Source organism: Rhineura floridana, chromosome 7 (assembly GCF_030035675.1).
Source record: "Rhineura floridana isolate rRhiFlo1 chromosome 7, rRhiFlo1.hap2, whole genome shotgun sequence".
Lineage (NCBI taxonomy): Eukaryota > Metazoa > Chordata > Lepidosauria > Squamata > Rhineuridae > Rhineura > Rhineura floridana.
The window spans coordinates 144,825,019-144,848,445 of NC_084486.1; the positions used below are offsets into that span (position 1 = coordinate 144,825,019).

At 45.3% G+C, this 23,427-nt stretch overlaps 1 protein-coding gene across 3 annotated transcripts in view; it reads left to right on the forward strand.

Moving 5' to 3' along the window:
• Positions 1–20,646: 20,646 nt before the first annotated feature.
• Positions 20,647–23,427, forward strand: part of CHRD (chordin) — a 64,272-nt gene continuing 61,491 nt past the window's right edge. The window contains exon 1 of one of the 3 annotated variants that reach the window (XR_009764133.1): positions 20,647–20,932. Coding sequence is in view for 2 of the 3 variants with exons in the window: in XM_061637445.1 (XP_061493429.1) it covers positions 20,782–20,932 (151 nt within the window). In the remaining variant the exon portion in view is untranslated. The remainder of the gene's footprint in view (positions 20,933–23,427) is intronic. The other 2 variants (XM_061637445.1, XM_061637446.1) reach the window with 2 other exon arrangements.

Genomic DNA, 23,427 nt, shown 5'->3' on the forward strand with positions numbered 1-23,427 from the left:
TTAATCATTTGTTCATCCCACACTTTCCAGTGCCTAATTGCAAATGATAAGTTTTTTTAAAAAAACAGTGGATTTGTTGTGCTAGGACAACAGTGTTTTAACTCTAACCCTATATTTCCAGTATGCACCTGAATCCCTCCCACAAAATACTGACAGTCCGGAGGCGCAAAAAAATCCCTCCAGGTAGAAATCTAGCACAACAGACAGCTGGCTGAACTATAACCTTTCTCCATGGTGTGCTAGCTTTTTTTCTTGCAGGTTTGCTTGTTTAATGTGGGGCAACGTTCACAACTGGCATCATCTGTCTGAAGTGGTACAGTCCACTCCCATCACATCAGGGGCTGCGTACACATCATACATTTAAAGCACATGTCTTCCCCCAAAGAATCCTGGGAGCTGTAGTTTGTTAAGGGTTCCGAGAATTGTAGCTCTGTGAGGGGTAAACAAAGTTTCCAGGATTCTTTGGAGGAAACTATGCGCTTTATATGTGATTTAAATGTGTGATGTGTATGCAGCCAGGATTTTACTAGCACATTGTGCTGCACATGAAGGCCAAGCCTCTTCATTCACTAGCTTATCTCACTTTTTTTAAAAAAAAAAATCCTTTAATTTGTTCTTTGCACATACAATACATTACAGTGGCACTTTATTGCACGGATCTAGGGAATGCTGCTGAATTCTATTCAGCAAAAGAACACGACTTCATTGCAAGCTGCACATGCATGTACACACAAACACAGGACACTATGTGTTGTGTGCACACATACATCTGTAGATTTGTGAGGTTTCCCTGTCTTTCATGAAAAGGGGAACAAAGACAGTTGGCGTGCTGCAATGCCACAGGAAGGAACGGCCATACCCATTTTCTCATGAAGAGGAAATGGGTGACCCTGACTCCATGCAGCCTCAGAGGCTCATTAATGGGCTCAGGATATGAGCTATGCAAGCCTGCCATCACTTCCCTGTCATAGAGAACTCAGACAACGAGAGGTGCTAACAGAATGGATCAACTGAGAAACAAGAGGGAGAAGTCTGGGGATGTTGGAGAGTACTCCAAAGTTTTCAAACATCTTTGAAAAATTAAAACTCAAGGAGACAAAAACAACAGCCACAGAATGAGGTATGGAATGGGCTATTCTGCAGGAGGTGTGTGGCTGACTGGAACTCAACAAGAGTATTCCTTTTACAAGGCGAGGACGCAACGTTTCGTAGCAGATCTCACTTTAAACAATAAATAAATAAATCTCAGTCTTGACCCCTCCAGGCTGAAACACACACTCTGATTTTGCATTTGTAAAGGGATCATCAGCAGTCATTACATGAATCCACACAGAAGCCTGTGCCTTCTCCAAAGGTCTGAAACAGCATAAGGACATAAGAAAAGCCTGCTGGATCAGGCCAATGGCCCATCTAGTCCCCCGTCCTGTTCTCGTCCAGATGCCTATGGGAATCCTGCAAACAGGACCTGAGTGCAAAGAGCACTCTCCCCTCCTGCAGATCCCAGCAACTGGTATTTGGAAGCATACTGTATCCGCCTATGGAGGCAGAGCATAGCCATCAAGGCTAGTAGCCTTATCCTCCATTAATGTGTCCAATCCTCTCTTAAATCCATCCAGGTTGGTGGCCACCACTGCTTCTTTGTGGGACTTAATTCCATAGTTTAACTAAGTGCTGTATGAAGAAGTCTTTTCTTTTGTCTGCCCTAAATCTTCCAACATTCAACTTCATTCAATGTCCACAAGACATGAGAGAGGTAAAAGGTAAAGGTGTCCCCGCACTTGTAGTGCGAGTCGTTTCCGACTCTTAGGGTGATGTCTTGCGATGTTTACTAGGCAGACCGTATATATGGGGTGGGATTGCCAGTTCTGTCTTCGGTCTTTCTTTACCCCCCAGCATATGCCGGGTACTCATTTTACCGACCATGGATGGATGGAAGGCTGAGTGGACCTCGACCCCTTTTACCGGAGATTCGACTTCCTCCTTTCGTTGGAATCGAACTCGGGCCGGCCATGAGCAGAGCTTCGGCTGCGTTACCGCCGCTTACCACTCTGCGCCATGGAGGATCTTTTGAGAGATCCTTATGAGAGAGGAAGAAACTATTTTTCTGTCCGCTTTCTCCATGCATAATTTTGTAGACTTCTATCATGTCATCTCTGACTCGCCTTAAACTAAACAGCCCCAAATGTTGCAACCTTTCCTCATACGGGAGTCGCTCCATCCCCTTGATCATTTTGGTTGCCCTTTTCTGAACCTATTCCAACTCTACAATATCCTTTGTGAGGTGAGGCGACCAGAACTGTACACAGTATTCCACAATTGTTTACAGTATTCTGCACCATAGATTTATATAATGGCATTTTGATACTGGCAGTTTTATTACTAGCTTGGGAATGATCAGTCAGAGTCAGAGAAGGACATTGTTGAAGCCAGGCAGATGACAGCCGGCTGCAATTCTAGCAAAGTTACTAGGGAGTAAGTGCCACTGAACAGAGAGGGACTTGCTTCTGAATAAACACAGACACTGTTGGACTGTAAGTCACTCCAGTGTCCTTCACAAAAGCATTTTAGGGTACCTCCAGACTGTCAGTTTTTTCCCATGAGGAATTCAAGTGCATACCAGAAAAGTGTGTGTGTGGGATTGGAAATGGACTGCCTTCAAGTCAATCCCGACTTACGGCAACCCTATGAATAGGGATTTCATGGTAAGCGGCATTCTGAGGGGGTTTCCCATTGCCTCCCTCTGAGGCTAGTCCTCCCCAGCTGGCTAGGGCCTGCTCAGCTTGCCACAGCTGCACAAGCCAGACCCTGCCTTGTCCGCAACTGCCAGCTGGGGGGCAACTGGGCTCCTTGGGACTATGCAGCTTGCCCACGGCTGCACAGGTGGCAGGGCACGTAACCCCTGACCCACTCCCTGTGGGGTGATCTTCAGCTGGCTTTGACACCCAGGAGACACGAGTGGGGATTTGAATACAGACTCTGGACTGCCAGCCAGGCTCTCCTCCCCACTGTGCTATACCAGAAATGTAGGCTTGTGCAATCAAAGTGGATTAAAGCGCTTTGTCACCCTAGTACAGGAGTGGGGAACCTTTGGCCCTTCAGATGTTGCTGAACTACAGTTCCCATCAGCTCTAGCAATCATAGCCAATGACAACGCATGATGGGAGTTATAGTTCAGCAACATCTGGCGGGCCAACTGCAACTAGCCCACTTTATTTTAAAAAATGGACTGCAGTTGGGAAAGTGACAGGGAACTGCATCAAAAAGTGTGGGATGAACAGAAGTTTAACAGGAAGACATATAAACACCCTAGGAGCAAATCAGGATAGATGCTCATTGTCATGTAAATGTCCCCGGGGTGCAGTTGGCCAGGGTCATGGGGGGTCATAACTTTGGGGAGAGCAGGGTCCGAGCTGGGTCTCTATGTACAAGCCAATCAGCATGAAAGAGGAGCATGTTAGCCACTGAGAAGAGTATTCTCACTTGGCTAACAATAGGCTTCCTTGTTTCCTGACTGGAGCCTAGCAGAATGAAAGGAGGTCTCAGTCACTGAGAAGACTCTTCCCTGTAGCTAACACGTCTCCCCTTTCATGCAGATGGGCTCCAAGGTTAAGTGAAAAGTGAGCTTCATGGCAAAGTACCTTGGTCTCCCAAATCCTAGTCCACAGTCCTTAAAATCAAAACATTTTTGGCAAAGTTTAGTCCGCATATTATTTTGTTTATTTGTTTGGTTGTTTATTAAATTTGTATCCCACCCTTCCTCCCAGTAGGAGCCCAGGGTAGCATAGAGAGAGACTGAGCTGTGGGAAGCCCATGCACACAGCAGGTTTATTCTGTTTCTATAATTCTGTAATTGCAGAAGAGACGGTGAATCATGGGGGCGTGGCTGTGAGGGGGCGTGGCATGACTATCATGAAGGGAACCTGCACTTCTGAATTTGTCACTACACTACTGAGGTCCGTCCCAAGAACAAATCAGAATGAATGCTCAAAAAAGACCAGACATGGTCTAACCTCCACATAAGCTTTGTGCAAGCAAATTGGGATCAGTGCTGGATAAACAGATCATCTGAAGCAGCCCTCAGAAAACCACTTCACTGGTGGTTTTTAATTGCGTGTTATTGTTTCTATAAATCTTATGTTTGATGCAAACTGCTTTCATAGAATCATAGAATAGTAGAGTTGGAAGGGGTCTATAAGGCCATCAAGTCCAACCCCCTGCTCAATGCAGGAATCCAAATCAAAGCATTCCCGACAGATGGCTGTCCAGCTGCCTCTTGAATGCCCCCAGTGTTAGAGAGCCCACTACCTCTGTAGGTAATTGGTTCCATTGTCGTATGGCTCTAACAGTTAGGAAGTTTTTCCTGATATCCAGTCGAAATCTGGCTTCCTGCAACTTGAGCCCATTATTCCATGTCCTGCACTCTGGGATGATCGAGAAGAGATTCTGGCCCTCCCTTGTGTGACAACCTTTCATGTACTTGAAGACTGCTATCATATCTTCCCTCAGTCTTCTCTTCTGCAGGCTAAACCTGCCCAGTTCTTTCAGTCTCTCCTCACAGGGCTTGGTTTCCAGTCCCCTGATCATCCTTGTTGCCCTCCTCTGAACCTGTTCCAGTTTGTGTGCATCCTTCTTGAAGGGCGGAGACCAGATGAGATCATGCCTGATGAAAAACAGTATAGAAGCACTCCAAATAAACAATAAATAATAAAAATCAACAACTGCCAGATATTCTCCTCAAAGCCTCTGGATGCACATTTTCAATGTCCTGATAAAGAGGGAGATTTGGAGCGTCGGAAAGAAACCTCTCGCTTCCCTAGAACATTAACAGGGCAATCCTATATATATGTCTACTAAGAAATAAATCCCACTGAATTCAGCAGGACTTACTCCCAGGTAAGGGTTGCAGCCTTAAATGTTCCAGATTTTGAATGTTTCACTGGCAAAGGTGTGAGAGTCAGTCGAACAGGTGAGGGGCAGAGGACCACAGAAAGTCAGGAAATGCTAGGCTGGGAGAGAGCTGATGGGAACTGTAGTTCAGCAACAACTGAAGGGCCAAAGGTTTCCCACTCCTGTACTAGGGTGACAAAGCGCTTTAATCCACTTAACAGCTCAGAGGTTAGGTATGCTGCAGGCTCTGCCCCTTTGCAAGCCCCTCCACCCCACTCCGGCTAGCAACAGCTCTGGGGATCTGCTTGCTTATGATGATCTCAGTAAGCAGGAAATACATATTGTTTAATTATCTTTGAGAAGAAAATCTGGATAATATCACAACGCCTTGTTATTGTTGGAGAGGAGGAAGGAATTTAGCTTTCCGTAAACCAGCAGATTGCAGAGGTAGGAACCAATGAAGTTCCCTTATTCTAGTATTGTCTGCTCTGACTGGCAGGGACACTCCAAGGTCTCCGGCAGAGAGGTCTAGTGGAGTTTGAGGGTGCAAATGGGGGCAAACCCCCATGTCAGTGTTTTGCGGAAGGGATTCATACTGGGAAATTTAGGCTTGAGCATTTAAAGTGGATTACAGCACTCTGGCAGATTTTTTTGCCTGTTGCAGCAAATGGAACGTGCTGTGCTCGACGTTGCATGATTTTTAATTGCATTTTTATTGCTTCTCCTTAAATATGTTGTATTTTATTGTGTTACAATTTGCATGCCATAGAATTCAAATGGCAATGCAATACAGTAAAGAAATGCAATACAGTAAAGAAATAAAGAAGCAATCAAAAGAAGCAATCCATATGAGTATCACCACACATGGTCCACGGACCACGGTTTGGGAACCCCTGATCTTGAAACCCCGGGGAGGGAACTAGGCCCTAGAGAACACCAGCTCTGGCAAGTCACACTAATATGCATTTTAATAAGGCATCAGCCAAAGGCAAGAGATGGGGACACCAGGAACTAAAAACTAGGAATCTATCCCTTTTAAATTAGGGACAGTAGAAACATATGGGGAACTCCTTGGTGGTGGTGAGTTTGCGCTTGTGTGGTGTGTTTAAGGGGTGGGGAATAGCTGGGCACAAAAATGGAATTCTTTCTCACTCTCCTGTGAAACCTGGGCACAAATATTTGCCTCCTTCTCCTCGCCTCCTTGTGTGGCAGGCCTCCCTCCCAGGGAGGTGAAGCTGGGAACCCATCGGCTGGCAAACACAATTCCCCCAGCATAGCTGGTGTCATTAAATTGTCCCTTTCGAATGCATCCAATAATCCCCCTGCCAAACAAGCCCCCTCCTTCCTTCCTGGTTACTGAGGCAGGGGGATCCCCACAGGCAGCTGCAAAGACACACAGGAAAAGGGGGACAGCTGGCTCCCTTTGATCTCTTCTGATCTTGCAGGCTAAGCCCCAGGTTGCCAAAGCAGGGCCCGGAGAGGGAGATAGGGAAGAGGCATTTGTATGAATGGCCCAGGAGTGTGTTCCCTGTTCCGTTCACCAAACAAACCAAATTGGAAAACTTTCCATTAGAAGAGGCAACCCTTCCCCCCTCCATCTCTAGCCTTTTTTCATCGAGTTCCCTTACACATCTGAGCCTTTCTAGGGGGTATGTGTTATGCCTCTGAGGAAAGAGTATATAAATTGGGTGTGGGAAGGTTCTGGAGACCAAACTCAGTGTGTCTGCCCTACCTCTGCCCAGTGGCCATTTGCCAATAAAAAGCCAAACCAACTGCAGCAGGCACAGTTGCTTAAGCATCAGTGTAAAGCGATTTGTGTTGGTCCAAAGTCTGCATTCAGGTCAAAGCACAGGGATGGAAGAGGAATCTGTTTTATTTATTTATTTTATTATTTAATTTGTATCCCGCCCTTCCTCCCAGCAGGAGCCCAGGGCGGCAAACAAAGCACTAAAAACACTTTAAAACATCATCAAAACAGATCTTAAAATACATTAAAACAAAACAGCATTAAAAACATTTTAAAAACAACAACTTTCAAAAAGGGGTTAAATACATTATTAAAAAACATATTAAGCAATTCTAACACAGACGCAGACTGGGATAGGTCTCAACCTAAAAGGCTTGTTGGAAAAGGAAAGTCTTCAAAAGGCGCCGGAAAGATAGCAGAGATAGATGGCGCCTGCCTAATATTCAAGGGGAGCGAATTCCACAGGGTAGGTGCCACCACACTAAAGGCCCGTTTCCTATGCTGTGCAGAACGGACCTCCTGATAAGATGGTATCTGCAGGAGGCCCACACCTGCAGAGCGCAGCGATCGACTGGGTATATAAGGGGTAAGACGGTCTTTCAGGTATCCTGGTCCCAAGCTGTATAGGGCTTTGTACACCAAAACTAGAACCTTGAACTTGACCCAGTAGCAAATGGGCAGCCAGATTTATACAGGTTTATACAGAGAATTTGGTGGCACTGACTCAAGCAAGCTTTGTACTGAGCACCTGCCTATGTCTGAGCCGCCTGCGTCGAGTGGTTGGTTTTAAAAAAACAAATATATATATATATGAAAAATTATACTTAACTACATATATTACATATATAATATGTATAAAATAGTCAAGCTGTTCACCGCCCTGAGAGCTATTCTGCTAAGGGCGGTATATAAATTGAAATAATTAATAAATAAATATTTCTGCAGGAAAATTTTAAGCGTTTATTAATATATGCATTTTTTGCATAGTTATATGGATTGTTGCATGTGTGTCTATGTCCTGGTTACTTTAGGAAACCTGGAATGTTTGTGCGTATCACATGCTAAGTTCAAGGCCTAAGTTCAAGGTTCTAATTTTGATCTACAAAGCCCTATACAGCTTGGACCCAGTATACCTGAAAGCCCGTATTATCCTTTATATAAGCAGTCCATTACTGCGCTCTGCAGGTGAGGGCCTCCTGCAGATTCCATCTTATCAGGAGGTCCGTTCTGCACAGCATAGGAAACGGACTTTTAGTGTGGCGGCACCTACCCTGTGGAATTCCCTCCCCTTGAATATTAGACACCATCTTTAATCTTAAATATTAAGATTAATCTTAAATATTAGGCACCATCTTTGTTATCTTTCCAACGCCTACTGAAGACCTTCCTCTTTCAACAAGCCTTTTAACTAGAGACCTTATCCCAGTCTGCGTCTGTGTTGGAACTGCTTTTTAAGATGTTTGAAACCTTTTTTTTTTTTAAGATGTTTTTAAAACTTTTAAAAATGTTTTTAAAGAAGTTTTGTTTTAATATATATATTAAAGTCTGTTGTTATGATGTTTTAAAGTATTTTTAGTACTTTTGTTTGGTGTCCTGAACGCCTACTGGAAGGAAGGGCGAGATATAAATCGAATAAATAAATAAATAATGTATTTAACGATGCATATAATACCACAGAATTGTTTGTATTTTTAGCAGAACCAGGGGCACTGGGGAATAACATTGTTTCTCATTGAGATGAAGGAGACAAGAATCTGAAAAATTGTGGAGAGATTGATGTCAAGATTTCCAGAAAAGTCCTCCTCAAGTCAGAAGCTGGGCCAAAAGAGAAAAGCAGGTCTAGAGCAGAGCTGGGGATCTGGAGGACAGCACCTGTAGGGTCTAAGTTCCTCACCCCCCTGGTCTAGAGCAATGTGGCATATCACCCCTGTGCTTTATCGACTCCACTGGCTCCCAATTTGTTTCTGGGCCCAATTCAAAGTGCTGGTTCTGACCTTTAAAGCCCTAAACGGCCTTGGACCAATGTACCTGAGGGACCGCTTACGCCCATATGTACCGGCCTGGGATTTAAGATCAGCTGCCTCTGGTCTCCTCTGTGTGCCTAGAGTGAAAGACGTTAGACTGATAGGCACGTGGGAGAGAGCTTTTTTAGCTGTGGCCCCAAACTTTGGAACACCCTACCCCAAGAAGTCCGCTCTGCTCCCTCCCTGATGGTTTTCCGGAGACTTCTGAAAACAATTGTTCTGGAGAGTCTTTGGGAGGGACTGAGTAGAGCCTGACACTGATTTTATGATTATGCCTTCTACATTAAATTTTGCCTTTGTAGTCCCCTTTAGTACCACTCCCTATTTTTATGTATTTTAATTGTATTTTATGTATTTTAATTTATTTTTGTGATTTTATTGTTTACAATTTTATTATGTACATGTTGGATTTTATTTTTGTAAGCCGCCCTGAGTGCTCTATTACAGGGTAGAAGGTCAGGATAGGAATATTTTAAGTAAATAAATAAATAATAAATCTTCATGATCTGCGTAGCCTGTTCATATTCCGGGAGCTTTGCTCATCATAAGGACTGGAAAAAATACTGTGAGGTTGCCCATAAGATTCTGTTGTTGACAGCACCTCTCCAGTGTTCATACTTAATGAGTTTGGTTAATTGATGAACAAGGTATTGTTTACTTTTTTTAAAAAAATGCCCCCAATAAACCATGTGTCAGATTTTTGGGGGGGAAATGCCCAGTGAACCTGGAGAACTTGTAGGTGGCAGACACTATATTAGGAGAGGCACCCTGACTCGTCTCTCTCACACAGGAGGAAATGTTTTTAAGCATAACCTGATAACAGAGAAACTTCTTTTTCGTTAGAATTACATCATAGAGTAGACCCATTGAAATCAATGGACAAGGTAAGTCTATTGATTTCAGTGGGTCTACTCTGAGTATGACTAACATTGGCTATCACATATAGTTTTTATTTATATGTTCACTTATACAGGTCAATTAATGTATTGATTTAAAATGCATACAGTTAAGAGACCAAGGTTGTTTTCAGGCAACCTGTTTATTGAGTATTCATCCTCGTTTGTTTGCAGGGAGGTCCTGGTTGGCCACTGTGAGAACAGGATGCTGGACTAGATGGGCCACTGGCCTGATCCAGCAGGCTCTTCTTATGTTCTTATACGAGGTTGCATCAAGCAATTTATTGTGCCACACTTTCCAGTGCATTTCCCTCTCTTTCCTTATTGTAAAAAGTCTGGTTTGTTTTGGGAGGATGCATTGCACATGGGCGCCAAATCCACTTTAACTGCACAACCTGAGTTTGCTGGTACGTGATTCTCACCCCAAAACAGCAACAGTTTGGAAGCATCTTAACATATCTTTAAATAGCTAACAGGCCCTGTTTTGACTTGAGCTATTTCTCATATGAAACGAAACTGCAACTGTCTTGCCTGTAATGCCAGGACTTGTGTGTCTGAACAAATGTCATCAAGCCTGCTGTCTATCTGCTGTTTCAAAACTATGCTTTATTTATTTATTATTTGATTTATATCCTGCCCTTCCTCCCAGCAGGAGCCCAGGGCAGCAAATGTTTGAGGAGGGAAAGCCCACCTGAACCAGAAGCAAGAGAAAAGCAACAAGAATCATCCTTAGGGTGGGGGGAGAGAGAAAGGGCAAGTAAGAGCAAGCTGAAATTGTAGAAATGTATGGCCTAGCAATGGCTGTATCTGTCATTCTTAATTCTCAAAATTCTATATACTACTAGTGAACTCATTATCCAAATGGGGATCCTTATGTAGCCAAAATGGCACCTTCCATGCACAAGAGAGAGGCACCATTGTGTTCTGGGGAACCCCAAGGTTTGTGGAAATACAAAAAATATTTAAGAAAAATATAGGGCATTGCAGGGGAGGGGATCCAAAACAACCCAATGAAGGCTGAGTTTGCTCAGCAGGGAAAAAATTCTGACTGGCTATTGTGGAGGCAGGAGACTGGACAGAAAGTCAGGGGGGACAGAATGGAGTATCATGAAGAGAGCATGGTTGGCTGACTGGCTGCTTGCACAGGAATACTCTATACTGCAACATTTTATTGCAGGTCCCACTTTTAAGAGCCTGTTATTGCCATTAGGGCTGTATGAAATGATTAAAATTATAAGTGTCCATGATTAACATTGTGATTTCAATGTGCCTTATCCATTTTAAGCAACTGACTGGCTGAACTGTTCATAATTCTCAAGGTTAAACATTTGAAATCCCAAACCCAAAGGTCAGCCACTGGGTTGGATTGAGCAGGATTAATTCATGATAGATAGCAGATATTTATTTATTTATTTATTTATTTATTTATTTATTTTGTCTCCCACCCTTCCTCCCAGCAGGAGCCCAGGGCGGCAAACAAAGCACCAAAAAGCTTTAAAACTTCATAAAAACAGATCTTAAAATACATTAAAACAAAACAGTGTTAAAAACATTTTAAAAAAACAACCTTAAAAAAGGATTAAAAACATTATTAAAAAACATATTAAACAATTCTGACACAGACGCAGACTGGGATAGGTCTCAACTTAAAAGGCTTGTTGAAAGAGGAAAGTCTTCAAAAGGCGTCGAAAAGATAACAGAGATGATTTGTACAGGTGATGTTGTCACACTAGGAAGCTTTGGACCATTGTAGCTTCCCAACACACGCACATGCAATGACATCCATCTGTACATATTCATCACGCATGGGAATCTATCCACAGGGGGCATGCTTATTTCCACGCAGATGTGTTTTTGTAGGAACGCTGGAAGCAATGGCTAGTTTCTCCTGAAGTGTCATAAAACAGGTACCATTCACTCTGTTCCTATGTAGAGGAGGTTGCGTGTTAAATCAAGTAGACAGAATCAAAACATCTGACTCAACAAATAAACTCTGAGAAATCTTGTTTTTGACGATGATATATATTGTTCACAAAGGGAAACAGGATGAAGTCAGCACATCTAGCAGGGTTGCTTAAAATTCCTGCCCCGATGCATCAGCCAGCTACAGGTCGCTAAAACAGCTGTTCTTTCCAACCCCAGAGTTGGTAGAAAGGGATCTCTAACATAAGAGAGAAGTCTCAACACCTAACCAGTCTGCAGTTCCCAGGATTCTTTGGGGTGAAACAATGATCCTTTAAGGCTGCAATCCTACATGCATTGACATGGGAGTGAATCCCATTAAGCACATGGGGACATACTGTAAATATGCATAAGATTGTCTGGTAGTGTGGCTCAGATGGGTGTTTAATGCTGGTTTTAACACAATATGAAGGTGATACAACTCAGGACCACAATACCTCTCCCAGCAACAACATACCCAAACCTTACAAGCAGGGCTGTGGAGTCGGAGTCGGAAGCAATTTTGGGTGGAGTCGGTAGAAATGTACCGACTCGGACTTCAAAATAAATTTTGATTGACAATTTTTTAAAATATAAATTCAAAATGTCAAAGAAGCTTCCCATGAAGTCAGCTGTAGTTGAGCATTTCACCATAACTCAAGATGGAAAACATTTTGTGTGCCAGTGCATGACCCAGGACCCAGATGAAGACAAATGCTGTGATACCAAGATCAGTGCATATTCAGGCAGTGATAAAAATGCTCCTACAGGAGCTTCCAATTTAAAAAGACATTTACAGCCCTTTCCAGGGCTGTGGAGTTGGAAGCAATTTTGGGTGGAGTCAGAGTCGGACAGTAAAAAAATAGAGGAGTTGGAGTCGAAGGTTTGGCGTGCTGACTCCACAGCCCTGCTTACAAGCATCATTGTAGAATTAGACAAGAAATCAGGGACTCATATGTAGAAATGGACAAGAGACAGGGCAGGAGATAAATACAGCAGGCTGTGGCTGGTTATGGGTAAAAATCATCCCAAGACTGATATCTGCAGACCTGAATGAATTTGTTTATAAAAAATTATATCAATGGTATCTAATCCCATATAAACTAAGTCGAATCTATCCAAATACACAAAGCAGTTGTGGAAGATATAATATCTGTTGAGCTGACTTCATGTGTATATCTTGTCACAGTCCAATCTTCCAGATATTCTGAAATGCTAAATATAATTATTGAAATGACAAGATATTCACTCCACAGGGTCGCAAAATAATATTAGGAATTTTGAAAAACGGTCTTGGGAGGAAGATCTAGAGTGATGTTAAACATATTATATACAGCAAAAATTGTATTGCTAATGCCTGGAAAAAAGTACTGCTCTTTTAATCTCTGACCGGTTTGACAAAAATGGCAAATAATAACAATGGGTGGGATCCAGCTAATTTGTTCCCCCAATTTGAGGATTTCTGCTTGCATAATGGAACTCCCACCCCATGTGTATCTCAGTGCCCTCCCCGAATCTGCTTCGGAGGTTGGGGGAAAACTCAGAACAGATTTAAGGGGGGGCATCTGGGGAGGGGGGAATTCCATTGCGCAAGTGGAAATCTTTGTACTGATGGAACGAGTTAGCTGGATCCCACCCAAATAGCCAAACCAACATATTACAGAAGAGCAAGTAGACAGACTTTTGGAATAATGGTCCTTATTTTATTCTGGAATGATACATTCCAGGACAGCATTGATTCATATAATCTTTTTGCTTTATTGTAATAATGTATCATAGGTAATTTCATAATATTACATATATTGGTATTGTTTTAAATGATGTAAATGGCATGGGACTGCAATACCTGGTGGACCGCCTCTCCCAATATGAACCTACCCGGACACTGCGCTCAACATCTAAGGCCCTCCTCCGAGTGCCATCCCATCGAGAAGCTCGGAGGGTGGTGACTAGAACCAGGGCCTTTTCCGTGGTGGCCCCCGAACTGTGGAACAGCCTCCCCGATGAGGTGCGCCTGGCGCCGACGCTACTATCTTTTCGGCGCCAGGTGAAAACCTTTTTATACTCCCAGGCATTTTAAAGTGTGTTTTAATAGCATTTTCATCATTATTTGTATTTTGGATGTTGTTTGGTTCTTTTATTGTTTGTTTGTTTTGTTTTCTTGATTTATTGTATTTATTGTATTTATACATTGCTTGTTTTTTATCTTTTTGTACACCGCCCAGAGAGCCTTCGGACTTAGGGCGGTATATAAATTAAATTAAATAAATAAATAAATACATTTGCTCGATTGGGAGGAAATCCCTTTTATTTGCACATATACTGTATGTGGGGAAAGTGTTAACCCCTGATTCCGCCTGCACCACAAGACCTATCTGGATCAGGACCCCACCCACAGCTGCTTTTTGCAAAAATTGAAAAAGGCTGGAGATCAGAACACAAATCTCATTTTCTCATTTAATTTGGCCCCTTAGGATAAGGATGTGAAATTGGAATTCACCGCTCATGCCATATCTACAGTGCAGAGTTTTGTGCCACTTTCTCAGGGCCTGCCATGGCTCGATCTAGGAGCCTTGGATTTCTGTTTGTCCCTTGTGGTGAGCTTCAGAAGTGCACATGGCAGCATCTGCCCTAAGCAGAGGTTCCTAATCTGTTACCCTCCAGATGTTTCTGGACTACAGCTCCCATCATCCCTGACCAATGGCCAAGCTGGCTGGGGCTACTGGGAGTTGGAATACAGCAACACCTGAAGGGCCCCAGGTTAGCCCTATGGTGAGGTGACAGAGGTTTCATGCTGGCTTCCTCCTCCATAAGCCAAGTCGGCTTGCTGGCTTACTTCTGGTTCTTGCTCCTGTGTTTTCAACACAGTGTCCTGGCAAATTCAGAAGTGCCGTGTTCCTTCATGACAGTCACACCGGGCCCCCTCACAGCCATGTCCCCCAGGATTCACTGTCTCTTCAGCAGTTATAGAATCAGAATAAAAATGGCTCACCTCCTTTCACTCTGATTGGCTTCAATCAGCACAAAAGGACAAGGAAGCGTGCTGTTAGCCACTGAGAAGAATCTTCTCACTTGGCTAACACACTCCCCTTTCATGCCAATTTACTCATACATAGAGACCCTACTTGATATGCAACAAAATTAAGCTGGTGAAATATCTTCCTGGTGCAAAAGAATGAGGAAAGTCTCCCCTACTTACTTTCTAAGGTTGCTCATTAAATAGTCATCCTGATTTGTTTGCACAACGTTTGTGGGACGTTTAGAAAATGTTGTCTATTTATTGAGCCTTCATTCTGATTTCTTTGCAGGGAGGTCAGATGATGTAGCATCAATCAAGTGTTATTCTACATTTTTTGGAGCATTTTCTCATCTTTTTCCTTATCACAAAAAGTTCAATTCTGCGGAAAAGCAGGTTTGTTGCACAAGAGCTCTAGATCAATTGCCCAACCAGAATTTGCCAGTATGTGAGTGAATCCCAGCTGAAAATAGTGACAGTCTGGAAGCCCTGGAAGTCTGGAAGCTTCCTAAGTGTCAAACTGCTGTTAGACACAGGATCACGTCCAGTAAAATGACAGTAACTGTAATGCTAAATTCAAACAGTGAGGACTGCTATCAGGGGTGGGGAGCCACAGATGTCACAGAACTAACTCCCATCAGCCTCAGCAAACATGGCCAATAGCTAGGGATGATGGGCGCTGTAGTTCAGCAACATCTGGAGAGCCAAAGGTCCCCCACACTTGACTTATATAGAGGAAACATTGCGGCTGCTCCATAGGTTTGAAAACCCCTTTCTGTTTACTATTATGATTTTTGTTGTTGTTATGTATGTGCCTTCAAGTCAATTACTAATCTATTTATTTATTTATTTATTATTTGATTTATATCCCACCCTTTCTCCCAGCAGGAGCTCAAGGCAGCAAACAGAAGCACTAAAAACACTTTAAAACATCATAAAAACAGACCTTAAAATACATTAAAACAAAACAATGTTAAAAACATTTTTAAAAGGGTTAAAAACATTATTTAAAAAAGCATATTAACAAGCAATTCTAACACAGACGCAGACTGGGATAGGTCTCAACTTAAAAGGCTTGTTGAAAGAGGAAAGTCTTCAAAAGGTGCTGAAAATATAGCAGAGATGGCACCTGCCAAATATTCAAGGGGAGGGAATTCCATAGGGTAGGTGCCGCCACACTAAAGGTCTGTTTCCTATATTGTGCAGAACGAACCTCCTGATAAGATGGTATCTGCATGAGGCCCTCACCTGCAGAGCGCAGTGATCAACTGGTTATATAAGGGGTAAGACGGTCTTTCAGGTATCCTGGTCCAATACCCATCTTACCAAGTTGGCCCAGAAGGATACCATGCTCAATGGTATCAAAAGCCACTAAAAGGTCAAGTAAGAATAACAGGGTCGCACTCCCCGTCCTTCTCCTGACAAAGGTCATCCATCAGGGCGACCAAGACCGATTCAGTCCCATAACCAGGACTGAACCCAGACTGTGATGGGTCAAGATAATCTTTTTCATCCAAGAGTACTTGCAATTGCTGTGCCACAACTCTCTCAGTCACCTTCCCTAAAAAGGCTGTATTTGCAACCGGTCGGTAGTTGTCACAAACCAATGAGTCCAGGATGGGCTTTTTCAGGAGTGGTCAGATCACCGTCTCTTTCAAGTCGACTTATGGTGACCCTATGAATCAGTGACCTCCAATAGCATCTGTCATGAACCACCCTGTTCTGATCTTGTAAGTTCAGGTCTGTGGCTTCCTTTATGGAATCAATCCATCTCTTGTTTGGCTTTTCTCTTTTTCTACTCCCTTCTGTTTTTCCCAGCATTATTGTCTTTTCTAGTGAATCATGTCTTCTCATTATGTGTCCAAAGTATGATAACCTTAGTTTCACATTTTAGCTTCTCGTGATAGTTCTGGTTTAATTTGTTCTAACACCCCATTATTTGTCTTTTTCACAGTCCATGGTATGCGCAAAGCTCTCCTCCAACACCCTATTACTTTATGTGCTAGATGTTGTACAAAATACCTAAATCTCTCCTGGCAGAGTTGCAACACAAGTCTGAGCATCCTCCAGAAGTGATGCTAAGTCTTTTTATCTTTGCATTTGTTGGCAGAAAATGACCTGGAGCTCTTTTTATTGGGTGTTTTTAAAAACCCATAGGTGTTTTTTGTTACTTCAAGATTGGGGTTAGAGTGTGTGTTTTTTTTAAAAAAAATGAAAGAAATAAAATAAATCATTTCTTTCCCCAAAGTCCTTTCCTCCAGAACACCTGGCTAGTGCCTGCCCTTCAGATTTATCCTCTCCGCCGTCCCCCAGCCCACCCTGTTACCTCACAGGACGTTCCTACAGGCAATCCCAGGGCATAGCTCAGTCATGCTGAATATGAGGAATATAATATTAAGTCCATGTGTTTCAGACAAAACACAGCTGGTTCCCTCCTGCACCATCATCCTGGCTCGAGCTAGTTCCTCTCCCCCTGAATTCACACACACCCCCCAGTTACCATGAGACTGGGCTTCACATGTGCAAATATTGCCACAAAATCCAAAGTTCCCATGTCTAACATGAATTATTAGATTTCTCTGTCTCTCTCGCCCTATTTTACAGAGTTTCTCGAGGGAGCAAGCGTCAGCCAGCTCAAGCCACTAATGTGCAACCTAGTTATTTATTTCTAGGGGAGGGAGAAGTGTTGGAACAGGACTTGAATGCTTGCCACAGGGAGTTGAAGGAGGGAAGTGTGGCTCCATTTCCCCTCTGGCGATTCACTGTGGCTTCTGCTTAAAAGTGGCTGCTGGTTTCAAAGCTTTGGAGTGTCATTTTTTTTCTGCAATGAGGCAGCTTGAACTCTCCTTGTGGGTCTCTCTCTATCCAGAAAATAAGGGTCCAAGCCTCAGTACAACTCGCATCAGATGCAGTGGGTTGTTGCTAGGAATGGGAGAGAACTTCAACACAGTTCTACTTAATTTGCACTTTCCGAAACGGTTTCCTTCAGTATTTGCACTTCTCTGTGTTCTGCAAGTGCAGGTCTCCAGCAAAGTAATGTACACAAAAATGCACATACTGGGAAAACGTGTGCATAAATATGCATATACTAGTGAAAATAATATACAAAAATGCATTATACTAAGGGAAATGGCTTTGCAAACAATTAGTATATTAGGTAAAAATTACATACGAGCATGTATATGTTAGGAGGAATTCGCACTAAACACTGATCAATCTTCATGAGGACTTTTTAAAAAGTATGCCAGCTGATGTGTAACTGCAGAGAACTGACCCTAAGGTTGGAAAACATGAGAAACGGAGAGAAACCCACCCCTAATGGTTGCCTATGTAACTCAGGGGAGGCTGGTCCATTGTGGGGAGTGGGCCCCGCCCCACCAGCTTCAGTCTCTCTTCTGTCAGCCCCCACCTGCCTGCCTGCCTGCCTTCTTACTTGCAAGCAGTCCAGGGGGTGGCACTGCCTATGGCAGTGCCCTCTCCTTTAGTCTCATGGAGGATGGGGAGAAAACTAGCATGAGTTGGCTCTCCCTGCCATTGGCTTTGGCTCCACCTGTCATTACCTCTGGCTCCGCCTATTGTTGGTCTCCCTGCTTTCTGCCCGGTGGGCACCAGCCAGCATTGCTCCTTTAATTGCCTTTCAGGAAGACTCATTGGCCATGCGCCAATCCCGGGTGAAGCATGCTTATGCTCTGAATTCTTCATTGGGTTTTGACCTTTGTTGTTCAGGAGTGATTTCATATTGACTTTCAGAGCCCTGGGCTCCTACTGGGAGGAAGGGCGGGATGGAAATCAAATAATAATAATAATAATAACAACAACAACAATCATCATCATCATCATCATCATCCTACCAATTGCCCCAGGAACAAGGTGGCATCCATAGTTGTCCTCCCTCTCCATTTTATCCTCACGTCAACCCTGTGAGGTAAGTTAGGCTAAGAGACAGTGACTGGCCCAAGATGATCCAGTGAGCTTCATGGCCAAGTGGGGATTTGAACCCTGGTCTCCCAGGTCCTAGAAAGAGATTCTAACCACTACATCACACTGGCTAATGATCCAGCAGTAATTTAACACCAAACTTTCAATGCAAACACTATTGCAGAAGGGGCATGTCGAGAAGTGAAGGACATCATAATTTAAGAGCTGCCTTAACTGGGCAACCAACAGTGGTATCACCAAGGCAGGATTTTGGGGCAGGTGTCGAGGGTCCCACTCTGCAGGAAGGCCCCAAATGCAGCAGGTCTGGCTTATTGTATTGCATTTTATAACATTTGTTCCCTGTGTTTCCTAATAAAATAATCCTAGAGCAGGGCGCAATTCTGATAAAATGCAATAAATTCCTACACTTAATCAATATTGATGTTTCTCCCTCCAATTTTCACACCTCCTTCATCTTGGTCCAATCCCGCTTTCTGTATGATATGTTCTGCATATAGATTAAACAAATAGGGTGATAAAATGCATCCCTGTCACACCCTTTCTCCATATTTTGTCCTTACAGTAGCCTCTTGTGCAGAGTATAGGTTGTGCATCAGGACAATCAGATGCTGTGGCACCCCCATTTCTTTTAAAGCATTCCATAGTTCATCTTCAGGTAGGGCTGAAAAAGATTCTTGAGATCTGCTGCCAGTCAGTGTGGACAACGTGAGAAAAACATCCCTGTGGCCACAATGGTCAGATAATCCTCTGCAACCTCCTGCCTTAGGAAGACAGGAAGCAGCTTTATTCCAAGGGCATTATGGTTTGCACAGCAAGTGCCCTATGTCTTTTGCTGCACGCTTTGGGTATGCCAGAGGTGAGGAGACCCAAGCGCAGCATTGCCCATCGGTTGTGTGATGGGCGACGACTGTGACAACAGTGGGAACCTACATATGAATTAGGAACCTAATATGCAATTAGCATATGCAAATTGCATGCACCTTTATACTATAGGCACATCAATTGTCTGCACCTCCTGGAAAGGGCTCTCCAGGGTTTCAGGTAGGGCATATTTCCAGTCTTATCTAGAGATACTGCCAGGGATTGAACCATGCACAGCAGGTGATCTACCACTGAGCCACAACCCTTCCCTTCCCTTCAGCCAAATCCACACCAGGCATTTATTCCTCTATTATTCCATTTTAAACAGTCATGGCTCCCCCCCCCCAAGAATCCTGGGAACTATAGTTTGTGAAGGGTGCCAAGAGTTGTTAGGAGACCCCGATTCCCCTCACACAGCTACAGTTTATTTATTTATTTATTACAACTGTATACCGCCCCATAGCTGAAGCTCTCTGGGCGATTTACAACAATTAAAAACAAATATACAAATGTAAAAATACGTTTTTAAAAAAACAATGTAAAAACACATGCTAAAATGCCTGGGAGAAGAAGAAAGTCTTGACCTGGCACTGAAAAAATAACAGTGTTGGTGCCAGGCGCACCTCATCAGCAAGATCATTCCATAATTTGGGGGCCACCACTGAGAAGGCACTCTCCCTTGTTACCAGCCTCCCAGCTTCCCTCGGAATAGGCACCCAGAGGAGGGCCTTGAATGTTGAGCGTAGTGTTCGGGTGGGGTTGGTACACGTTTGGTTTCACGAGAAAGGGGCGCGCTGGGGGTGGGGCCCGTGGAAAGGGAGGTGGGGGGAGGGGCGGTGCCACCGGACAAGATTTTCGGGATTTGTATGGCAGGTGACAGTTGGACCCCCGCAGAGAAGCCAAAGGGGGATCCAGCAGTTCGCAGGGGAGGGCGGCAAGCCCAGGTGAGCGCGGGGAGGGGGGTCGCCGCGTGGTGTCCTCTTCCCCTCCGCCCAGGGCGCGGGCGAAGCTTTTTTCTCTCCCCCCCCCGCGGCTCTTCTCCCGAGCCGTCGGGCGTCCTGCCCTGCCTTGCCCCGTCCCACGGTGGCGTCTCGTCCAGCCCGCCTCCTCTCTCCTCCCTCGCCCCGTTTGCGGTTTGCAGGGAGCGGAGCGCGGGCGAGTAGGCGGCGGCCCCCCTTCCACGCCTGCGATCTCCCGTGCGGGACTGCGCCGACGGCGAGCAGGAGGAGGAGGAGGAGGAGGAGGCGGAGAGGAGGGAGGGGGCCCAATCCGTCTCCTCCCCCCCGCCTCTCCCCCCCCCGCGGCGGTGCTGAGCGCGCCCCCCGCTGGGGCTGTAATGTGCAGCCGCCTTTGTTTGCTCAAGAAGATGCCCCCTCCGCTCCGCTTGGCCGATGCCGGCGCCTATAAAACCCGGGACCGGGGCCAGAGGGGACGGTGACTCGCTCCGGGATCCGCGCTCGCCTCGCCGCGATGGCCCTCTTCGGCGCGGCGCTGGGGCTGCTGCTCCCGCCTCTCCTCGCCCTCGCGTGGCCGGGGCAGGGCTCAGCCCCCCGCCCGCCCAAGCCCCTCTTGCCCATCCAACCCGAATCGGCGGACCCTCTGCCCTTCAAGGGGGCGGCAGGTAGGACTCTTCTCCTCCTCCTCCTCCCAGCTGGGGCGCACGGGTGGCGGGTGCTTCTTGCCGGAGAAGCCCTCCTTTTGGGGGGAGGGCGGATCCAGCCCCCTCCCTTGGCGCAGCTGCCCGGGCAGCGGCGGCCGAGCCTCCATCTGGTTCCCATTGAGGGGTTTCTCCTATCCCGTTCCTGTGCGCTTCGCTTGGCCGGCTGTTAGCCATGTCGGGATCGGAGGGACGCGGGCGCGCAGGCGGGCGCGGGGAAAGCCGCTGGAGCGCGCGCCCTTGCCCCAATGGCATCGCTGCCGCCGTCTCATCCCGGGCTGGCCAGCCGAACGCTGATGGGGGCGCACGGGGGGGGAAGGGAGCCCGGTGCCAAGTGGGACAGGCAAGGGGAGGGGGGAAGAAATGCCTGCTGTGTGGGTATGAAAGATGCCAACGTGCAACAGGAGGCATCTGGCACCAAACGCAGCAGATGGCACCGAAAACGAGGCTGGGTTGGAGAGGAAACTTTCTTGCCAGGCCCCGTGGCTTCCTTCTACACACCATCCGTGGCCGGGGCTGTTCCAACGGGTCCTCCACAACCACCGCCCTTTAGCTAGATGGGCAGCCCTGGGTACTGTTGGGTGGCAGAAATGCCAAGTGGGTTGCACTGGACTGCATTTGAGGCAGGGCACAGGCACTTTCCGTTTTAGGGCTCAGTCCCAGAGCAGGTGAGAAGCACAGTTCAGGCTCTCTGAGAATATGAAGGAGCCCTTTTCTTTACAGCTGAATAGCCACAGCCAGCTCTGATGGATCTGCAGTTAGGAAGAAGGGGTCCTGGAGCAGAGGCCTGGGGAGGTTGCCAATTAAACTTCATCTCCAAAGACATTTAAATAGAATCAGAATGGGGAAGAAAGGGAAGGAAGACATAAGAACAGCAGAACAGCCCAACTGAATCCGGCCAATGGCCCATGTAGGCCAGCATCCTGTTCACACAGTGGCCAACCAGATCCCCGTGGGAAGCCCACAAGCAGGACCTGAGCGCAACAGCCCTCTCCCCTCCTGAGGTTTCCAGCAACTGGCATTCAGAAGCATGCTGCGTCCGCATATAGAGGCAGAGCAGAGCCATCATAGCTAGTAGCCATTGGTCACCTTATCCTCCGTGAATGTGTCTAATCCTCTTTTCAAGCCATCCAAGTTGGTGGCCACCGCTGCCACTTGTGGGAGTGAATTCCATAGTCATAATCATTAAAAAAGGCCTCAGTATGTGTAACCTAACTGGATGTATATTTAGTATATTTAACAACACTGATATACTGCTTAATCGACAAAAATCGCTATAAACTGTTTACATAAAATGTTCATTAAAATACCGATAAAATAAAAAACAAGCTGACATAAAATTGATCAAGATATTAATTTTTCCACCTGTGTATGCTTCCCTCTCTCTGTCCTTGTTCCTTTCTACTGTTTCCTCCTCTATCTTGGAAATTTAGATTTGTATGCTCCTTGAGGCAGGGACCTGTGTTGTCATTCCTCTGTATTATTGATACTACTTCTACTACCATGCTACATTTATATCCCACCTTTCCTCCAAGGAGCTAATGGTGGCATACATAGTTCTACCCTCACCCTTCTATTTCATCCTCACAATAACCCTGTGAGGTAGGTTAGGCTGCAAGACAATAACTGGGCCACGGTCTACCCAGTGAGCTTCGTGGCTGAGGGGAGATCTGTACCCGGGTCTTTGAGGTCCAGATCCAATGCACTAACTACTATCCCACACTGACTGTCTGTAAAGAGTTAGGACATTTATGGTGCTGTAATACAGGATCCATGTCACCACTTTCATAGCAGCTATATAACTGCATAGTAATCCTTCTGAGTTAAATATGCATGGGGTTTCACTGTAAGTCTGCTCATTGTAAAACATATTCCAGATTTGGGAGTGGGACTGGGGGCTGGATTTAATCAGTAATGGGGGAAATGCATGTGTGTGTGTGTGGCCACTCTTTATCATTACTGCTTTGCACAATTCAGCGAGCTTTGACACTGAAAACAAGGCTGAAGAGTAAACTCTGTTGTGTCCTAGTTCAAATGAAGCCTGGATATGGATGTGGAGGGTAGTGAGGAAGTGTGGGTTTGCAGGATGAAGCCGGATTTGCTGTGGATGTGCATTTCCCACAGCTTGCAATTGAAGGAATCTCCAGGGTTTTGAATTTTTTTAAAGAACCAGCTATCAGGTGAAAGAGGAAAGCCCTCTGCCTGAAACCTGCTGCCAGTCAGAGCAGGCAATACCAAGCCAGATGGACAAATTGCCTGGCCTACTAGAAGGCAGCTTCCTACAGACCTATGTATTTGGTGTGGTGTTTGGGGTGACGGAGGGTTTACAGGGGCTGGAAGGGCCAGAGCACATGCTTTACATGCAGGGGCTCCTAGTTCTAGTCCTTGTGATCTTGCGCAAAAAAAGCGCATCTCAAGCAGCAGATTTGCACAAGACCTGGGCCGCTCAGATTGCCCTG